The 22,213-nt window shown below is 48.1% G+C and overlaps 1 protein-coding gene and 1 long non-coding RNA gene across 3 annotated transcripts in view; one reads left to right on the plus strand and one right to left on the minus strand.

The window, feature by feature from the left end:
- LOC139051263 (uncharacterized) overlaps positions 1 to 22,213 on the plus strand; it is a 36,315-nt gene that overhangs the window by 12,138 nt on the left and 1,964 nt on the right. The window contains exon 2 of the long non-coding RNA XR_011509292.1: positions 13,330 to 13,479. This is a non-coding gene — a long non-coding RNA (uncharacterized lncRNA). The remainder of the gene's footprint in view (positions 1 to 13,329; positions 13,480 to 22,213) is intronic.
- LOC139051260 (protein CutA homolog) overlaps positions 4,559 to 22,213 on the minus strand; it is a 35,503-nt gene continuing 17,848 nt past the window's right edge. For both annotated transcript variants that reach the window (XM_070528265.1, XM_070528266.1), the window contains exons 6-7: positions 11,129 to 11,171; positions 4,559 to 4,937 (exon numbers count right to left, since the gene is read on the minus strand). In XM_070528265.1, coding sequence (XP_070384366.1) covers positions 4,839 to 4,937; positions 11,129 to 11,171 — 142 coding nt within the window. In that variant the 3' untranslated portion in view covers positions 4,559 to 4,838. The remainder of the gene's footprint in view (positions 4,938 to 11,128; positions 11,172 to 22,213) is intronic.

A 22,213-nucleotide genomic window follows, 5' to 3' on the forward strand; every position in this document is an offset into this window, starting at 1 on the left:
CTGTACTCGCCCGTCCGCCTTCACTCTCGCCATCACGCCCTTCGGCCCTCCCCACATTGGAGTCCCCTATCACCAGGACCCTTCTACGTGCAAACCGTTCGACTGCAGCGTCGCCTCACTCGGGGCGCGTTGTGCAGCTTCACTATAACTACGCCGTTTCACCGGCGGCGAGCTGACGACGGCTTGCTTTGGCTCCCTGCCTCCCACTTCGCCTGTAGGGTCTACCCTACTTTCCGAGTTTTTGCCAACACTTTGTTGACCTGACTCGACCTTCTCCGCTGCCCGCTTCTCCAGCGCGTCGAGCCGCCTTTCCAGTTCGGCGCTCCTTTCTTTTTCTGCCTCAAGCTCGGCCACGGTCCTTACTAACTGCGCGGCCTGGGCCGCCTCCACCTTGACAAAATTGTCAACTTTCGCCTGCAGTTCTACCTGCTTCTCCTGTTCCTCCCTCAGTTCTGCCTTAAGCTCGTCGAACTTAGCCGCCCAATTCCCTTCCAGTTTTTGGACGGCTTCCCCGACGCCCTCGCACGACCTGCACGTGAAGCTAGACCCCTCCGCGTCTGCTACATTCTGGAACTTAGTTTCGTCGAGGAAGCACCATCGCAGGCACTCGTCGCACTGCACTTGCTCCCCGTCCCCCGCGGCCTTCGCGTTCTTCGATTTCATCGCTAGGCCTTGTTCCCGAGGCCCAACGAGGAAGTTCGCCAAATCACTCAAGCAAAGCCGACCTCGACCGCTATCCCAAACTAAAATAAAGAATTATCACTCCCTACCCCATGCAAGAATCTGAGGAGCTAGCTGAAAGAATTAACGAAGCCTATATAGGTCCCTCCTACCAACTAGGCCCAACGGGGGAGCCGCCAGACCTAGACAAAGCCGGTGCGTTTGCTACTCTTACCAAGAATTCAAATACTTTCAAGCAGCGCCGCACCGGATCGCCCAAGCCAGAGAGGAGGAAAGGCTCTCCGGGCGCCCTATCCTCCTCGCCCGATGAAAGCGGAGCGAGCTCGCCCAAACCAGCATGCCGACTGCCCAGACATGGCGCAACTGCGTAGGAATATGGTAGCGCCCAAAAAAACGGTCTATACAAATGAACTCTCAAATGAACTCTCAAAACTCTCAAAAATGAACTCTCAAATATGTAAATATAGGCAGAATACTTAATACATGTTTTTGAAGTCGGCTTTAATGCAACAAGGTCCTGCAGAGAACGCAGAATGTTGCGTGGTATACTTTTGCGGCACGGAAAATTGTACGTACAATCAAGAAGCTTTGGGCAATGTATAATGGCATGGACCATATTATATATAAACAAAAGGTAAGATTTGATAAGTCTTGAGTTTAGAAGTAGTATTAGTTGAGGTATACTTGGGAGGGCTGGACTATGGTCGACAGAACGGCAAAAGTAGTGCTTGAACATAGATATAGATTTATTCTGGACACGTTTGTTCAACAAGGTCAGTCAGAATTAGATTTGCACATTACACCCCAAACTACAGAGACATAGTCTAGTAGTGAAAGGCACAAAGCAGAATGCACCTAAATTCAGAAAAACAATAGGTAAGTGGAAGTCGCGCAATATACGACAAACAACAGCAAGAGCACGAAAGGCACGTTGTTGTGCATATTTAGCATGTGAAGAGAAGTTTAGTATTTCGTCAACGTACACACCAAGACTTTTCTTTCATTTCATCGACCTAGACGGTAGAGAATCCCGACAGATGCATGAAAATTGCACCCATGTTGCGTTTTCTGCATGCTACGTACTTCATACTATAGTTTTGGAAGCATTTAAGAGTAGCTTATGGTTTCTGCCCCAGCTTGAGCGAAAAAATGTCTTTATGGAGGTCAGTGCAATTGTGAACACGAACACTGCTGAGAGTCTCACACAGTTTTAAGCCATCAGCATATAGAAGAAATGAAGAATGTTGAATTGCTGACGAAATGTCATTTATGAACAGAAGGAACAGGGCCAAGAACAGATCCTTGAGGAAGTCCGTTAGTGACCTCATACCTAGCAGAACTTCTATTAATGCCAACGAAGCATGATCGATTGCTTAAGTAATTTGATGCCAGGGTAGTGATGGAAGAAGGTATGTCTATTTCCTTGAGCTTTATAATGAGGAGCTCATGGCAAACTACATCAAATGCATCACATAGGTCAAAGTAAAGAGCATCCAATTGGCTCCTACTACGTACGTTCTGGAAGCATGGGTCGTAAGTGTGATCAAATTTGTTGTGAAGCGCCCTGATAAAAAGTCGTGCTGTTCATCTATTAAAATGTTCTTAGCACTAACAGAAAGCCGGGAATGCAATACAGATTCAAACATTTTTGATGCAGTGCAGAGAGATATAGACCGGTAGTTAGTGTACAGGCACCTGTGTACATTTGTGTACTGGCACTGTCTGTGCTACGTTCAAAGCGCTAGGAAACATACTAGACTTAATTTAGGGAACTACTGAAGATGCTTGTGAGAACAAGGACAAGTATCCTTCATATGTTTTAACCAGTGCGAGGGGGATACCATCAGTGCCACAAGGGAAAGTTTGATACACTTGAAAACAAGGTCTTCATTGACTGATAGCGTACACATCGTACCAGACCGAGAAGGTTACTTGAGGTAGAAGCATCTTTTACATCATATATACAGAAGTGTTCTGCAAAGCCATCGGCAGTGTTCAAGATAACATTTCTATATTAATCAACAACGTATACATATTCGGCACTCTCTTTAGAAGAGTGAGAACGCCCGTAGCTCCAAAAATATCTTGAATTACGCACCAAAACTAGCAAGTGGTGCAGCTTCGAGGAGTGGATCTGTCCCTCAGCAGAGGCCGACACTGTGCTGAATGCGCCGTTTGCCCTTGCTGCAAAATCGGGCAATCTACCGTGTAGCGAAGCATTCCTCAGTGGCTGGCCCTGCCCTCACTTCCCAATTCCCCAACTCCATTACCCTTAATAGGCCTATGAGCAACCCTTCTTTTAATAAAGCTGCACCATACCACACCATACCAAACCCTAGTGGATTCAGTAGCCAATGGCAATAGGAGCTTTGTAGCTATATATGTGCGTTTATAACAAATCGGCCTATAGAACGGATAAAAAGACTTTTTTAAAAGCATGTCAGCACGAAGAATTTCGTCGCAATTTTCATATGAAACAAAAACTGAGCGGATGAGGAGTGCGCATAACCACGCCTTAAAATTGCGTTACATGTAAGAAGCGATACTGCAAATCGAAAAAAATATTAAAATGTTAGTCAAATGACCCAACAAGGATTTTCTTGTCTGTCCCTGCTTTGAAACTTGGCCAGCAAAACTGTGAGCATGTCTTCCCATATAGTACTTAAGTCATCACGGTTTAGGACACAGCAACAAAACTGTGAAAGGCGAAACTATTGGGCGAACCTGTGCCCAGAATAAACAGGCTACACTCAATGCTCAACGAAAACGGCGAACACAGTCGGCGATCGCCGAAAATCAGCGGGTCAAGCGCGTCGGCTCTTATACATCAATCGTCGAATGTTCCAGAGTAATCGTTGGGACCGTCGTGTCTTCCACAAAGTTGTACACCATTCGCGTCACGCATACATGCAATCAGATTACACAAGGTTCGGTGACAGATAGTGGATGGAACCATCAATAACATTCCAGAAACTTCTGACACATGCAGGCGCGTCCTGCGCTGTGCGATAACATTTGTTAGGCGGTGAAACGTGGTCACCCGATAAACAAGCTAGTACACGTGTCAATATAGTCACATTGGTGGTACGGATTAGGCGAAGCTAGCCCGATTTCGCACGCGCTCCGCCCCCGCGGCTGATAGCGTCGCCCGCACTAGGATGACGCGATCATGAAAATCTCCGGCAGCGGAGAGCAAATGCTTCATCTGCCTCTCGCTTCAGCAGGCCACCGAAACTCGAGATTACGCAATCTCCAATACTAAATGGGCGGGAAGACAGCTAACATGACGCCACGCCGTCTCGACACATCCAGCTTTGCATACGCGGTAGATTACTTGTAAACCAGGGTGCGCGGCTGCGTATGCACTGAGCCGCGCTTACACCAATGCGCAACCACAGCCGAGACAGGCGCCAGAAATCCCCTCCTCTTTGCCTTTGCTGGCGTGGGAAGGCGCCATTCCTGAAGCCACATTTCTTGTCTCACCCTCGCACACTTTCATCTCACACCTCACACCTATAGCACAAAGTGCGCGGGGCGCGATAGGATCCTATCGCACTTGGACTTTATACTGAACATGATGCGGCTTCACTTCAGCGGTCGCTCTTGTCGAGCCGCGTACGATTTCAGGTGCGTTTGTAAGCAGCCACTTCAAATTGAATCATTTGTTCAACTGCGTCCGCCGATAGATAGATAGACACTTCATTGAAATGGAAAAGATTTGAAGGAGGGATGGTCGGAGCCTCTCAGTCCAGGGCCCCACTGGCCTCTGCCGCCTGCCTGACCTGGCTAATTAAGGACTTCGTCCTGCCAGGTCGGGGCTGACAAGCTGTGCCTCCCACTGCTCCAGTTGCCGAAGTTTCCATTTACTGTCTCGGCATTCCTTTGCGGCAAAAGCAAAATTTTATTATATTGAAATTGCATACAAGCACACTTCGTTATATTGAGGTTCTAAATACATGGTGTTTTATGACAAAATATAATGGAAAGTTAAATATGTTGTTATATCGAGAATTTCGTTGCAGTTTGATATATCGGGGTCATCATCGAGGTCATCATGGCTCGCGACATATGCAAAGAAAAGTTCTCCCAAACAGCATCTTTTTATTCTTGCACGCAAAATTGTTGATTTACTCAAGCACTCCAGCAAACTGATTCATTCATTTCGCCTGGCTTGCTCCTGACTTGACACTTCCATCACCTGCCTCAGGCACAACTTCGGAGATCCACTTTAGGTATGGTGGGTTTCCATGCTGGATCTGCACACACAATGTGAAAATGTGAAAAACAAAAACAGGTACTTTTTAACCACACTCTGCTGCTGCAAGGTGCATGATGAGAACGCAAGCATAAATTGTCTAGAAAGCTTGTACAATAGTAACTGTGTCCAGTAGGATCTGCAGAAGCCTTTATTTCAATGGAAAGTGTCGCCCTGGTTCCTCTGGCCTTTCTCCGTAGCTTTTCCTCAATGAGTCATTTTCTCCAGTTTGAGTAAAGCATGCAGGCATTCTCATATATTACAATGGGGCATATAGACACAGTTGTGCAAAAACATGGACTATACCTACGTAAAAAACAAGAGCTTAAAAGAAACAAGAAAATATGTATCGGCTCCCACGCACCCGCCTTGTTCACAATGGTTTTCTTTAAACTTGTAGTGCTTCTTATGTGGTCAGTGTTTTGTATTTTTACACAACTGTGCCACGATTATCCCCGACCAAACAAGCTTTCATGAATCCTACATTTTAACTCTTCCGTTACTGGGAGAAATGTGCTGATTTTCGGTGCTTTTACGTTTTAGCAGTTTATTTCAAGATGTAGAAGTCGCAACATATAATGCCATACATAAAATAATAGCCTGATCACTAGTGTTTTGAATGCATGTATAGCAGAATTAGTTATCCAGACAATTTTTGAGAATTCTTATGTGAAACTTCAAAGAAACACCTCAAGGAGCATGAATGAAAGCCATAATTTTCTATTTTTAGATTAAGTACCAAGAATAAAAAAAAGAAAACTGAAATATACAAAATATGCATCTGGTTCTTAGTTCCAAATTTTTGTAAGTGAGATCATGCAACAAAATTATTATCAAGACTTGTTAGCGTTGTATAATACAAGCCATAATGATGTCCATGTTATGCAGGAAAGCAGTAGCTCTGCTTTCCTGCATAACTGTGAAATGGTTAATTTCCTATTGGACAGGGTGCATTTGTTTATACTCATTGCAGCAGGTACCTGGTTCCTGTTTTACTGCATTCTTCAGACTAGCCAAGCAATGGTTGTAAGGTCAGGGAGCATGCAAGAAGCCTCCTGATACTTGATTATATCATTCGATGGGCTTTTCTGGTAAAGCAAGGTGGTCTAGCGTGTGTTCAAATGGTGCTGGAACCACCACATGCATTGTTAAGTTCTTGTACAGTGCTGTAAAGCAATGTGGAATGTTGCACAATATTGTACAGTAATGAATAAGGGCACTTTCACAGGCAGTGTTCAAAATGTAAGAGCTTACACAGCTAGTCAAGCTTTTGACAATTGCAATCGACTTCGTGCTCTTGTGTGGGTGAAAACCCTACACGATGGGAACGATTGCTCGTAATAATTTGCGCATACGCTGTTGAAGCATTACGCTGTCGAAGCAGATAAAAGCAACCCACAGGGGATAAAATAAAGTTGCACTTGATTAACACAATTATCAAAATAACAAATACTCATGAGCATACACCATTGTTTAAGACATCATTAAAACAGCCCATACATCTTATAACAAAAATGACAACCCGAGAGAAGCTTCTGTGTATTCGCTGCTTCTGTCATTTAAAAATTCTCTTGCCGAGTCTATCAGAGACCAAATTTTGAGTCTTTTTGCTGAAGAAGTGCAGGGAGCACTGGAGGCTAACCTCGACGATACCTCCAGTCGAAGTTTTATTTTTCCAGACTCCCCAATCTGCCAGAAATTGTAAACTATGACAAATATCTAAATTTTGGTCCTCATTTAAGAGGTTGCATGATGTTGCTAGTATAATTCCAACAGAAATGTACAACAACATGCAGAAATACTGTAGAGCAAATTGATCGATTTCTATAGGCGCTATAACGAAAGAGTTAATCTGGCATATACTGCAGTGGCTCTTTCTTCTTAACATGCATACCTCCCACTTTTGGAACCGTCTGCATTCACACACGTGCTAGATGAGACTCACTTGCGAGCTTAAAACATAATGCATTTTGTAAAAGACTACTGGCACATTCATTTTGTTCCCAGTTTATTTTTATCGGTAGCTGCCGACCCCATAATTACGGTATGAAATCAAAATTTCTTGAGAGCACCTAAAATAATTCAATACAACAACTCTGATTCGTATAGTTCGAAATGAGGTGCCAAGTGCAGCACAGCTTCGAATGTGAAGCAGAGGTCACGTCACTGACAACAGAGGTGGTGGTCATGTGGCATCACAAACAACTCAAACACATGCCAGTGAGCCCTGTGCAGTGGTTGAAGGCCATACAATGATCCCTTCCTATTGCGTTCTTCTTTTGTAAATGCCCCTGATCCTCTTCCCTGTTATCCCCTCAAGTGATCAATCCCCTCAGCTTTTAGCAGCATGCGTGCATTTGTGCGTCCGGTATCACAAGACTGCCATATTGGGTTTTGGTGACTTGAATAGCCTCCTGCTTCACATCCGAAGCTGTAGCGCAGTTGGCGCACATTTTTAAGTGGTTGCAATAGACGACAACATTATTAACCATGTGTGGTGCTCTCGAGGAGCATAATTACTGGGTCGAGAGGTACCCATTAAAGGTATAAAAACAAGACAAAACATTTTTGTTAATAATTATTTAGATGAATAATTACCAGCTCAAGAAAGCCCCACAAGCTTATTAAGAATGATCTGCTGTGCACACGGCAACATGCTCACAGCACATTGCCTGTGCTTACAATCATATAGGAAACCAAAGGTGTGTTCGTAGCGTTGGCAACAGCATACTGTCAGGAGCAGTGTCATTGCCATCACAAGATGGCAACAGGGCACGATTTCGCGAGAGTTGCTGTCGGTTAATTTTCTGCTCAACAGTGATCTGGAGCAGTATTGTTGATCAATCACCTTTGGAGATATGATCACTTCCGCGAGATTTCGTGCGAGTTGGCGCCGGCTGCGTTGGAGTATATGGCCACCAGTGTTTTTGGTGCTGTACCAAGCTCACACAGTGCACACAGTGCCTGCACACAGTGCCAGGAATGCTGTCGACTGCACACTTCAACAAGACCGATGCAGAGCCAGGTAAAATCTTGTGACAGTGATTGTAGCTTCTCTAAATGTGATTGTCTGAGAATACCGCCTCTGTATGCTTGGTATACGTGGCCAATGCAGCGCTAATGGTGACGACAAGGCACCGCTTTCTTTATGAAAGTTCATTTAAAATAAAGATTACATTCTTAAAAGGTAAAATCTCTAATTTTTTCTGATCCCAAACATGAGGGCATACTACATATGTATATATTTTTATGAATCAGGAGCATGTTACATTCAGGTTCGCTTTTTTCTTACTTTAAACCGATGAAAATTGTGTGTACGTTAGAATCAAGGAAATATGGGAATTAGAAGCTTAATTAGTACAACTTTGTTGTTAGTCAATTATGCATTCCAATTTCTCATGCATGTAATGTCCACCTCTTCAATTAATCCAGTTAAAGGAGTAGAATTGTACTATGTGCATCAGGACATCTTTAAAAATTCTGTTCAATCTAAAAAGAAAAACAGCCAATATATGTATCAGTGTTGTGGAGTTGGGAACCACAGATATTCCATTCCATTTAGAGGAATACAGCCTCGCAGTAATCGAACTTCTTTGAACTCCTCGGAGTGGAAATATTCGGGTCATTTCCACTCCGTGGCTCCAGTCAATTGCTTCCACACTACCAAAGGAAATGCTATGCTTAATAATGTATTAAGGGCTAAAAGACAAAAGCTGTGAGCCATAATAAGACGCAAAGAATAAAAAAGCAATATGCTGAGCAATTATGGTGAATTATAACCAGGGTGTCAAAGTGAAAAATATTTTTCAATTGAAGGTGGTCCCAGTTCATTCTGGTTTGGATAAACAAAGCATCTTGAACATCTAACCTGTTTACAAATTGCTTTGGTGTTACTTCTTCCTTGACCCCCCATGTTTTTGTCAGCTATGTGATACCTTACACATATGCTCTAAACAATCAACTCCTTCCATCAGTGAAATATAGCTCAAAATAAATAAGGAAAAGCGAGGAACACAGAACAATACACAAATAATACTTTGAAATGGGGTTTTTATAGTGCATTTAATTCCATTCATACGAGTTCACTTTTTAATCGCCTGATGCATGCACAGCTGTAAGTTTATGATAAATCCTCATTCCTCACAGACCCCGTTTCAAAGGTATACTTGTGCTTAAGCACAATAAACCCAAGCAGTTGGCAGTCAGCGCTTGTCCTGTGTTGCTCCCTTGTCTGTGTATATTTCGTGCTGTTTTAGAGCGCAGCTCTTTGGCGTCCGTTCCTGGGTTTCGCGTCGTTGTCGGCGTTGTCGTCGGCCTCGTAACCAGCTCCGCCCCCCTTTCATCCCCCCAGCGCTAGCAGCGACCGACTGATACCGCTGGATGCCGCAGATGCCGCTAGAGAGTCAAGATAACGTGACTGCATAGAACACCGTCGCCGCCATGCAGAAAGAGGAGGAAAGGGTCCCCCCCCCCCCCCCGTTCTTGTGTGGCGGATAGGGTGCTCTTCAGTTGCCGACACGCCGGTTATTTCACGTAGGCCCCGGCACGTCGACGAATACGTGACCACCTTCCCACGGCTAGACCTGGTTCTTAGCGCTGCGGAAGCGAGGGTATCATATTGTTTGTGTCGGCATCGGCGGCGTTGTCCCTGAAACCAACTCCGCAGCTGGGGTTGACTCACTATCGGCGTCAGCGGCATCAGTCAGTCGCTGCTATCTCTTCCCTCCTCCCTTTATCGTGTTGTCCGCTTGCTGCGCGCGCTTCTGCCCCGATCGTTTGCCGCTGGGAACATCCCGTTCCTCTCCCTCGTAACGCGTCCCACGGCTGTGACAACCTCGCGAGGCACTTGTATAGATCTCGTCTTTGAGAATTAAGCATTGGTGTACCAAGTCGAACATATATCAGTCTATTTCTCCGACCACAAAGCTTCCTTCATGACTGTCAAGAACTGTTAGTGGAGTCTTTGTTAAAGGAATACGTGTGAAAAAAAAAAAAAAATTCTGTGATAGCGCATACATGTGTTGCTCGATTTCTTTGCCTCAATCTATCGAAAAGGTGAAACAGCTTATTTGCTGCGCTCAAATTTCGCATTAGGAAGTAACGTAATCGTCGGTAATTTTTTTCACTGATGGATACGCACCAACTAGCTCGCATTCATATCCTTTTAAAGTTTTTCCTTGTTCAAGATGGACAGATTTATTAAGACTGAGGCAGGCCTTAGACTGATACAGTACAGGGCTGCCCAGCACCTCCCCAAAGCATGTTAGGAATGCAATCGCCGCATGTAGCTTTCAAAAGGTTGAGTGAAAACTAATTTCTAGCAGTCCCAGAATCATTGCTGCACTGGACAGCTTTAGCTTCTTGTATATAGAGTTTTCATTAAACACTTTCGAGGAGGTTCCATGACAGTGTCAGATTTGCTAGCAGTTTCCTCTCCTTATAAAGAGTGCCACACATGGCAGACCACACGGCCTCGTGAGCAGAGGAATCTTCGAAATGATATGGTGTGAATTTGCAACGTCTCCTGCCACTGCTTATCCTGATTCAAGGATGCGTGTATTCTGCAAATGCACACTTGTCCATAAAAGTTTTCGTAATATAGGCTGCATGTAATGCATGGTCTGATCTTTCTCTGCTCTGGCTGTTGACATGAAAGATCAGCCTGATCACATCCTCTTCCCATTCCACCCCTTCTCATAGTGCTACCACTCAAAGTGCAGCTGGCTGTAATGAAATAACCTTAATAAACAAATCAATAGCAGCTATTTTGTGAGCAAAGAATGTCAATTTAGCAGATATTTATGAAAATTTGGGACTGATAAGAATATTTTCCCTATCAAAGTTGCCTTAAATACAGCTACATAGTGAAGACAAATCTTTATAGGTTCCACAGGCAAGGCTGCGCAATGCCACACACCACATTAATTTTAGAATAACTTGCTTGCTACACCATGTTACACATAAGTCACCAAATTTTGAAAGGCCATCACATGATAAGAGTTTACTTCAGTAAAATTATTGCATGGGAAGACAATGGGCAAGCCCACACAAGCCACGATTTTTTTAGAAGAAAACTGGAGATGGTTGAGTGACGTGTGGGACACATGGCATGGAATGATCCAATTGTCATTAGGGCCCTTTTGAAGCAGGGACATGATAACACTGTTCAGTGAAAGCGCAAAGAACACTTACCGGCGTGGATATGACTTCGCACACTTCGTAAGGGTGGTTGTCCCTGCAAAGTGACATATGTTCACTCTTACTATGGTTGGCAATGCAAAAAAATTTCCATGACTACCACCACACCTGTCTGCAGACCCCCTCTGTACAGTGGAGTTTAAGTACAAGATGCAACATGTGAACCTGTGTCAGCAGGCTCGTGTGCAATATGTGTGAGCAGGTGGCAGCCTTGGATGTCTGCATGCACACCACAAAACCACATAATGGCGTTTAAAGGCCAGCTGCAATGAAATTATGGTCTCCATAAAACACCTAGTTTAAGACAGTGTACATATAGAGCAACTTCCATGCAGAATTTTAAGGTTCAAAATACGAGTAAATGGAAAAGGCAAAATAAGACGTTTTTGATATTGAAACGGAAAAAAGGTGCTGCCATTACCATTTGCCGTAAATTATGCAGAACACAAAATGTCGAGAACTAATGCAGCTCCTTGACATGACTTCTGAGACTAGCCGGTGCCTACGGCACATTGAAGATCCATGATGTGACGAGCTGGGATCTGCATCATATCTACTAACCACCAGGTGCACGTGTCAGCTGCTTAGGTCAAATCCTGGCTGCAGCGACCGCGTTTCGATGGGGGGTAAAATACAAAAATGCCCATGTAACGTGGATTGGGAGCAAGTTAAAGATCCCCAGGTGGTCAAAATTATGTTGAATTCCTATGGCGGAGTCGGAGCAAGTATTTCTGCTCGTTTCGGAGCAAGTTTGTTCCAATGACAGAGTGAGGGCGGGAGTAAGGTGTTCCAATGAGAGAGTCGGAGGGGATTGAGAGCGGGAGTCACTCCGTGGAGCAAAAAAAGATGCTCTGCCAAAATCGGCGGAGTGGACCGGAACTCTGCGTGACGCATTTCCTTTACCACATTTGTCTGCTGGGAGGCGCCACCGGTCACGACTCGCGAGGAAGCAAAAGCTGCTGCACGCTTGGCGAGATATCCATTCCGCACTTAAAAAAAAAAAAAAAAATCCCGGGTGAACGGCACTGAAGAGACAAGTGACCGGTGCAGCGGTGCTGGGAGCAAACAGCGGAAGGAAATGACAACACGCAAGGTATCCTGGGTAACTCGTGGTAGAACTTCCACTTCTGCCTTGCTCCGGCGGCACAGGTTGTGTTCCACTTGCGGATCTGGAGGCGTTGCTCTACGACAGAGTCGAGTGCTCGCTCGCGGAGTCCGTCGACTGCTCCGACTCCGCCATTGGAATTCAACATTATTCTGGAGTCTCACGCTACTGCATGCCTCATATTCATATCATGGTTTGGCACATAAAGCTCCAGAAGTTAATTAAATCTGCTTCGATACTATTAGACAATTGTAAATTAGACAATTACATGTATGGCAGCTTTGCCAAGATTGCCTTGATAGTAAGCAGGGTGTCCCAACTATCATGCACAAGATTTAAAAACACGTAAATGCCACGTAGCTGGACAGAAGCAAGGTAATGTTTACTGTCGCTTGGAGATACTCAGATTATTTTTTGCATTCTGCATAATTACATTAGTCTTAATTAATTAACCTCAAATATTATACTTAGATGAAAAGAGTCAACAAGCAAATTGTAGAGCAACATGAAAAACTCCCGATATAGCTTTTTGTTGCTCAATATGTGCTATATAAAAGTGTTTTACTGAACATTAAAAAAGGTCGCAAATACACGTTAAATTGCCATCTGACTGGCCACTTGAGGCACTTTGAGTATATTCGTGGGCTTCTTTAAAACATATGAGTCATAGCATCCTCATAACCATTAGCATTATCCACCTGGTCTTAAATAACATTGGTGTTGGTATCACGCCTGTCATCTGCCAGTTCTCCTAGCAGCACTTCAGAATATTGTTTCTTACCAACTCACATGGAGAAGTCAACCGAGTCAGAAAGTCGCAGCAAAGAAACAAAGCTGCTTAGTTTTAGTTCAACATTGAGTGATATTGCTGTGCATTTAACCAACACAAAGCAACAAGAATCAACACTTTTCAACTTTCCAACGTGAATGGTTCACCAGGGCAGCACTGTATATATTATGCCAAAAACCCAGTGCAGAGATCTTCTGCGTATCATTTTATTTTATTTTTCACTGCAAAACAGTATTTATGAGTAAGACAACAGGCTGATCTGTATTTCTTTTTTTTTTCATTTCTTACACTTTGCTTCAGGCATGGAACAAAATGACAAGAAAAGACGTCTAACATGGAATCGAACATATGACCTCCCGTTTTCAAGCAGAACAGAACATTCTAAATATTACTCTATGGCCACATTGTGAGAGCAAACATATTTCCAATGGGTGCTCACAAACACCAAAGGTAATCAACCAAATAACTTTCGTTGCCTCTTTTGTTCACTTCTGTAGTTGGTGGGCAGACCCTAACTGCTCATACAAAGGTGCCACCGCAAAGGGCGCATGCTCTCATGCAACTGAGTTGTGGGGCGCGTACGTTGCTGAACGTCAACTAGCTTTATGAGACACATGTGCTGTCCCACATAAGTAGTCATGTATAAGCTTTGTGGCATCTGAAGATTTAGATACTGTGGTGGAGCGCCCAGGAAAGCTCATGCCGCCCTCTGCCCCTGAGGTGACCACGGGAGAAGAAGGTGGCAGTCACCTGCCACACTGGTGCTCGTGCTGCTGGAGGCAACATACACGTGATGAATCGGCTTATGTGTATAGGCACCTATACTACAGTCTAACCCGGTTATATCGAACTTGCAAAAAAAGCCTGTCAGTTCGATATAGAGCGTAATTCGATGTAAGCCTGCTAAAGAATTGGACGTCATAAAAGCACATACCATTTATAAAATCACCTTATTGGTGAAACTAGCTTAGTTTTGCATGAAATAGTCCTGTATTAACTTCTGATTGAGCGATTTCGCTGCCTGCTATGCACGCACTTCTCCACATTGTCTAAGGAGTCGGAGTAGCTGAGATCGCAACCTTCCACATTTGCGCAGAAGCTCCGGGCTAGTGCGAGTGCACCAATCACCTCAGAGGATGTGGGCAAAGGACCATCGTTTCTTTCCTAATTGTGCCCACTTTCACTTGTGCTCGGTACGATGTCACCAATGTAGTCTTCGTTTTCAGGATCTCCCATGGCAGCAACACCATCATCTGCACTCACAAACTCGTTGACCGTTGACACGTTAACGGCTTCCAGAGATTCCGACAGCACGCTCCAAACTTCGGCAACACCGGCAACGGCTTCATTGCACTCGTCAGAATGTACAGTCATCACCAGGCATGCGGAAGCCAGCATGTCTGAAGCAATTTTGGATGCCATGGGCCATGGGCACTGGGCACCGGGTCGCGAGTTGTCCATTTAGCCCTAATCTCCCCCTTATTTTTCAAGATCGTGCCGAGAGTGCTCCTCGGAATCTTGCGTGCAGCAGGGTCATCTGACTTCTCCCTACGTTCGACCTGATTTATCAGTTCAAGCTACGTGGCGCAAATACTGCTGCTTCATCATGGCAACACTGCGGGAGAAGGCCCACAAGGCACAAACACAATGAACCAGAAAAGCAGCGAGACAACTCGCATTTGAGCCATCTTGCACAACGATGGCCCAAGAGCCTCTGATTGGCTGTCTTAGCAAGTGCTGCGGGCGGTGTTCAGAAATTGTTCGATATACAGAATAATTCCATGTAAACGGGTTCGATATAGTCGGGTTCGACTGTATTGCAACAGATGTGCTGATTCTTTATGAAATTACATAAAATGAAACAACAAGTGCCACCCTTACTGTAACACATATACAGTCGACTCCCGTTAATACGAAGTTCAGGGGACTGCAAAAAACTTCGAAATAAATGAACTTCAAATTAAGCACAAAACAGAAAAAAACAGCGCTTTATTTGTGGCGAAATCAAGTATTTTCTCTAAGAAAAATAGTCAGTCATCTTGCTTTGCTTCTTCTTGCCGAATCGCGCTGCTGAAAGCAAGTTCTGCACGCTGTAGATGTGGCGGAACGCTTCTTCCGCGTTACCTTCAGCGGCAAAGAAGCGCTCCGTGAGAGCAAGGCCCGCAGCTACATCGGCAGCCTTAAGTTAAGGCTCGCCTTCTACGTCATCGTCGCTTTCCTGGGTCGCTTCCTGGGGCCGAATAATCTCTACAATTTCGCTATCCGTCAGCGCACCGCACGTTTCGACCGCCTTGTCTACGGCGACGTAATCTTCGAAATTGATGTCCCCGAGAGCATCACCAAAATCAGTGCCGTCAAGCTCGCTTGTTGACGCTTCCTCCGCTGAAATTTCAGAGGCATCCTCCGAAGAAGCTGCCACAAAACTGCAAGCCCTGAAGCAGTTTGCGATTGTTTCTTGCTTCACACGATCCCATGCTCGTGCCAACATGTGGATGGCACTAAGCAGGCTCACCTCGTACTTTGTGGAGCTATCCATACACAAAATCATGCGCTCGAGGAGGTGCTGCCTGTACAGGACTTTAACATTCTTGATGATGCCTTGGTCCATTGGCTGCAAAACAGCCGTTGTGTTTGCAGGCAAAAATGCGAGGCGTATTGCACTCAAGGTTGGCACATTCACGTGAGCACTGCAGTGATCGACAAGGAACAACACCTTGCGGTTCGAAGCAGCAAACTTGCGGTCCAATTTGCTTATCCATTTCTTGAAGATTTCGGCCGTCATGCACGCTTTTTTGTTCGCCTCATAGTCCACAGGCAGCGTCTTCACGCCTTTAAAACATCTCGGCTTCGCGGCTTTCCCGATCACAAATAACCGACATCGTTCCGTGCCAGTCATGTTTGCCGCGATCAGCACCGACACTCTCTCCTTGCTGCGTTTGCCCCCAGCACAGTCGTCGTCCTTGAATGTCAGGGTCTTCTCTGGTAGAAGCCGATAGAAGAGTGCAGTCTCATCTGCATTGAAGATGTCTTCCGGTCTGTATTCGGCGAGATATTCACGCAGCTTTCCGTCCTTCCACGTGGCGCATGTTTCCTGGTTAACGGACGCCTTTTCACCACACATGCTCTTGAAAACCAGGTCATGGCGATCTTTAAAGTGCGTCAGCCATCCATCTGACGAAACAAAGTCATCGATCCCCAACATTGCTGCAAGCGTTCAGGCTTTCATCGCAACGATGTCTCCGCTGAGAGGAAGTTTGTGGCTCCTGGCCTCCCTAATCCAAACCAGCAGAGCCTTCTCCAACTCTGGGTAAGCGCCGGTGCACATTCGCTTCCGAGAAGTCTTGAACTTGTCGTTCTCAAATGCATCCATTATTGTGCGCTTGTTCTTGATGTAGTTTGAGAGCGTGTTCAGCTTGATCCCGTACTTCCGCGCTATGTCTTGTTTGGCGGCACTTCCCTTCTCAACTTCCTTCAAAACCTCGACTTTAGTTGCCAGGTCGAGCGTGCGATAAGAGCCACGGTTTGCCAAGGCTATAAACTGCGCGACTAGGTACAGTCAATTCCGAATCACCCGTAGAACAACCTAGCCTACGAGCTTCCCCAAAGGCGCTCGACCAACACACGCCTCGACATACGCTGCGCACGCTGCAAGACTAATCTCGCACAATCTCGCCACTGCCAGTATGCAGTGCTGCGTGCACCTATGGCACCCGCGTGGCCTCCGCAATCGGCTCCGGCCACGCGCGGCAGCCGCGCGTGGCCTCCGGTGGGAGCCGCTTCGCCTCCCGCCGGAGTTGATCGTGGAGGCCATGGCAGCTGTAGCAATGAATAATCACGCCGCTCCAAGAAGGATGGCGTTGCGGGCGGCTGCGGTGGCGATGACACCAACGCGGAGCACGGAACTGTTGCAACACTTGAAAAATTGCTAAAGGTGGGAAGTCAAACCTATCCGATTAATGCTGACTTCCCAACTGAAGATCAAGGGAAGGGCATTATTCGCCAAATTCCTCCGCACCACACCCAACAGCAAATTCAGGAGAATCTGTCCGAGAGCGGCATGAATCCCGACATAGTGGGGTTCCGCCGTCTAGGCGAGTCCGAAACCGTCCTACTGGTCTTCAGGAGACAGGAAGTTCCTCATTACGTCATGTACGGCGGCGCATGGCACCGATGCAATTTATTTCGGCGCAGAGTACAAGCCTGCTTGATTTGCTACCAGACCGGGCATCGAGAAGACGTCTGTCCGAATCGAGGCACGACCAAGAAGTGTAGAGAATGCGGAGCACCCGACACGACCGACGGGCACGAGTGCACGCCACATTGTCTATTGCGCGGCAAGAGCCACGTCACGGGAAGCCGGGAGTGCCGGAAGAAGTTTGAGACCCCTTTCATCATCCGCCAGCGCCGCGATCGGCAGGCTCGAGAGCGGGAAGAGCAGCTTCATCCACCACAGTCACGGGGTGACGACCACCGCAGCCGGTCTAGGGAGAGGCGCTCGTCGTCAGTCTCCTTCGCGGACGGGGAGTCGACCGGTGACGGCGGCACCACGGCCGGAAGACGTCGGTCAAGCAGCCGGGGTCGGAGCCGGAGCCGAGGTCGGAGCCGGAGCCGCTGCGGCCGGTCGAGATCGCGGAGCGCCCCGAGGCAGCAGCCGGGGAGCCAAGCCAACCGTGGAGGCCGGGGCCAACAGCAGCATCAGCAACGAAACCAACAAGGAGCCCAATCACAGGTGACGTCCCAAAGAAACTGGGCCAGCATAGTGGCAGGGAGGGGGAGCGAGGTGCATCCCGAAATAGTTACACTTGACACAGTTAAGAGTCTACAGCAAACCATCCAAAACATGCAGACAAAGATCGCACAACAGGATACAAAGATCCGCGCCTACGAGAGGGGTTGCTTCCCACAACCAGTGGACAGGGACCGACACCCTAGCACGGCAACTAGCGCCCTATCAGTTCCCTCACCGACTTCGGTGCCTATTAGCATACCAACAACTACCGAAAGTGAAGAGTCCGATATGGACTCCCAGGGTCCACCGAACAAACGAAAAGCCAGCCTCATTCACAGGACTCCCACTACAGCCCCAATTGAGGACGCAGACCTAATAAAACGCATAGAGCAACACGTTGAACGCGCGGTCAAGGCGGCCATGGACGCCATCCTTCCTGCGATTTTTGAACGCTTCCAGCAGTTAGAGAACCGCATGACGGCACTCGAAAAGAACCACAACACGCTAGCCGCACAGGTCGCACAAATCGCACAATACATCCCAAAATTAGCGCCCGTCCAGCCGGAGCAGACTCTCCCTCACCCCGCGGTCGTTCCTCAGGTGGCACCCGTCAGCGCAGCGGCGGTCCTCCGCCCATCCCGCCTGGACCTGGCCGTCCACACACTCCCCAACAATCAACATGGCTGTAACAACCAATAGCACCTATCACGTTTGGCAGTGGAACTGCCGCGGATTCAAAAAGAAGAAGGCTAACCTTCACCAGCATGTTAATAACACGGCACAGCAAGAATCATACAAACCTGATATCATAGCGCTACAAGAAGTCAACATGGAAGCCGGCCTCTCCTCTTACAGGGCTTTCCATTGCCGTAACAACTCCAAGAAAGTCACTACGCTCGTTCGCCGAGAACAGGTGATGGCGATCCACGACATCGAAACTTCTCCCCCCTCGGGCATCCCTCACGTTTTCGTGGAGATCATCCCAACGCGCACGTCAGATCCCAGCCTATTCATCCTCAACGTATACGTCGCCCCGCATGCAGACCCGAAGCTCGATGCGATTTTTCGCTCGGCCCTCAAAGTCAGCCGCGACTGCCCCTTGCTCATCGTTGGGGACTTCAACGCCGGTCATACTCTGTGGGGATACCTGGGCGACACCCGCAAGGGTAGACATCTAGCAGAAGCCGCGCAAGAGCTGGGCCTCACGCTTATCAACGATACTACCACCCGCACCAGAATCGGCAGCCGAGGTCAGGTAGACACTAACCCTGACCTGACGTTCGTCGTCCACTCGCAAGACTACGCATGGACGAACACCGGCGAAACTCTGGGAAGCGACCACTGCATCCTTCACACGGAAATCTATGCACGCGGCAAGCGTCGGCGGCAGCATCGCTTCTCGGTTACTAACTGGGACAAATTCCGCGAGTCCAGAATAATGCGAGCCAATGAGGGGTCCATCGCCAATATCTCATCCTGGACGAGCCAACTGCTGGCCGACGTGGAAGAGCATACGGAACATCTTGACCCGAAGGACGCCCCGGAAACCACCAACGTCGACAGCAGGCTGCTCCACATGTGGCAGGCAAGATCGAGCATGCTCCGGCGTTGGCAACAGCAGGGGAAAGATAACCAAGCCCTAAAAGAAAGAATCACTCGACTTGACGCAGAGATCTCCGATCACGCGACCGAGGTCACCCGGCAGCAATGGTACCAAATATGTGATCGCATGAGGGGACGCCTCAGCTCAGCCCGGACGTGGCACCTCCTACGCCACCTCCTGGATCCGGGCACCACCAGGGTCGAAGGCAGAAGAAACATGGCCAAGTTAATCCACAGGCATGCTCAGGACCCGGGGACGTTCCTGGCAGAGATGCGAGACAAGTACATCGGCCCGCAACTCAAGACACCGTTACCTGCGGCCTACCAGGGCCGGCCGAACGCGCACATAGACGAAGACATTACGTTCGCTGAGGTGTCGGCAGCCGCCTACAAGCTGCGGACGAACTCGGCGCCGGGTTCGGACCGCGTTACCAACAAGATGCTACGCAACCTGGACGAGGCCGCAATGGAGCAGCTCACAGAGTTCATGAACGAATGCTGGAAGATGGGCGCCATTCCGGAAGAGTGGAAGACGTCAACGATCGTCTTTATACCAAAACCAGGCAAACCACTCAATGCGGACAACCTCAGGCCGATTTCACTGACATCATGCGTCGGCAAACTGATGGAGCACGTGGTCCTAGACCGTCTCAATGAACACGTAGAAGATGGGGACGAGTTACCCCACTCTATGTTTGGTTTCAGGCCACACCTGTCCTCCCAAGATGTGCTCCTTCAGGTAAAAAGGCAGGTGATGCAACCCGAAAGTCCGGCGGACGCTCGCCGATTCCGGTGCCTCCTGGGCCTCGACCTGAAGAAGGCCTTCGACAATGTCGCCCACGCAGCGGTGCTCGAGGGCCTGACCCAACTGGGTGTCGGAAACCGTGCGTACCAATACGTCCGAGACTTTCTCACCGACCGGAAGTGCCGGATCAAAGTCGGCGAACATGAAACTGAATTTATAGAGCTGGGGAGCCGAGGCACGCCGCAGGGATCAGTCATCTCCCCTTTTCTCTTTAACGCGGCGATGCGCGGGCTCCCGGAACTGCTGTGCTCTATCCCTGGGCTTCACCACAGCCTTTACCCTGACGACGTGACGTTATGGGCAGCGGCGGATGATCCACAAGCTCTTCAAGAGATCATGCAACGCGGCATCGACGTCGTACAAGCTTATGCGGAGTCAAGGGGCCTGACGTGCTCACCGGAAAAATCCGAATACCTCCTGATCAAGCCCAGCAGGAGTAGCTGTCCCAGGGGATTACCACGGAGAAGGCGCTTCCTTGAGCTTAAAGTCGAAGAACTTACCATCCCGGAGCGCCCCAGTATCAAAATATTGGGGCTAGACTTTCAGAACACGCTGCGCTGCGGGCTCATGTTAAAGAAACTCCAGAGGGCGACCAACTACACACTACAGCTCATTCGCCGGGTGGCTAATCGGCACCACGGCATGGGTGAGGGCGATCTGCTTCGACTTGTGCAGGCATACATAACCAGCAGAACCATGTACTCGACACCATATGTCAAACTCGCAGTCACAGATTTAGCCAAATTAAACACCATGATCCAACGAAGCACAAAGGCAGCCTTGGGCCTTCCGGACCACGCGGCCACCGCAAGGCTAGAGGCCTTAGGCATGCATAACACGATCGAGGAGCTCTTGGACGCTCACCACACAGCCCAAGTCCGTCGTCTCTCGCTAACCCCGGCTGGCCGCACAGTCCTCCGGAAGCTCAGTCTCGAGGCTATCTCCGAAATTACAGAGTACGTTACGATTCCGCGAAAGGTGAGGCGGCATATTTATGCCCCACCTCTACCCCGCAACATGGACCCCGAGTTCCATCAGGGCCGTCGGCAGGCCCGTAGTGAAGCCATTTGGTGACGCTATGGCTCGCAAGATGGAGTGGTGTACACAGACGCAGCCAGACACCCTCGCGGCGACCTCATGACTGCGGTGGTAGCTGATCACAACGGAGGGCTGCTAGAACATACAACAATCACGGCTGGCAGAGTGGTGGAAGCAGAGGAAACCGCGATTGCCATGGCCATGCATGCGGACGCAAATACCGTCATCAGCGACAGCAAGCAGGCCATCGGCAATTTCGTCTGTGGTAGAATTTGCAAACAGGCGTACCATGTCCTCACACGATGCCCCCTAAGCGGCTTGAAAACCCTCGTGTGGACCCCCACTCACGCGGCTGTGCCCGGCAACGCGTCGGCTCACAGTTTGGCTCGAGATCTCGCGCGCCGAGCCTCGTCCGCGGATGCGGACGGCGTGAATGAGGAGGAGACACACGAGGAACCCTGCGAGACTTATTATGAAATAGCCCATCGGTATCGCTTGAGGCGTCGCGCGCTCCCACCACCGGCCAAGCAACTCGACAAAACGCAAGCGGTCGCGTTTCGGCGACTTCAGACAAATACATACCCACACCCAAAATACATTAACAAAATCACAGGGGGCAGGGAAAGCGACAAATGTAGGCTCTGTTCAGAAACAGGAACACCCACACACATAATGTGGGAATGCACCTCGCTCCCGTTCTCTCATCCCCCCGTCAGCAGCGAGACTGCCTGGACAGCCTGGCTCAGTTCCGGGGACGTCGACCGACAATTGGAACTGGTGGACTGGGCGGAAAAGGCCAAGCAGGCCCAGGGCCTTACTTGAGCCCTAACGCTCAGCCACGTCCCTCTTTACCCTTTCCCCTTTCAATAAAGTTTATCACCACCACCACCTACCAAAGAATGACGGTCACTGCGAGGATCCCGGCTGAAAATTAACTTCTAATTAAACAATATTACTGGATGAGGACTTCGAATTATCGAGCGATTTCTTCTATAGGATTACATGCAAAA

This window comes from Dermacentor albipictus, unplaced genomic scaffold (assembly GCF_038994185.2).
Source record: "Dermacentor albipictus isolate Rhodes 1998 colony unplaced genomic scaffold, USDA_Dalb.pri_finalv2 scaffold_11, whole genome shotgun sequence".
NCBI lineage: Eukaryota > Metazoa > Arthropoda > Arachnida > Ixodida > Ixodidae > Dermacentor > Dermacentor albipictus.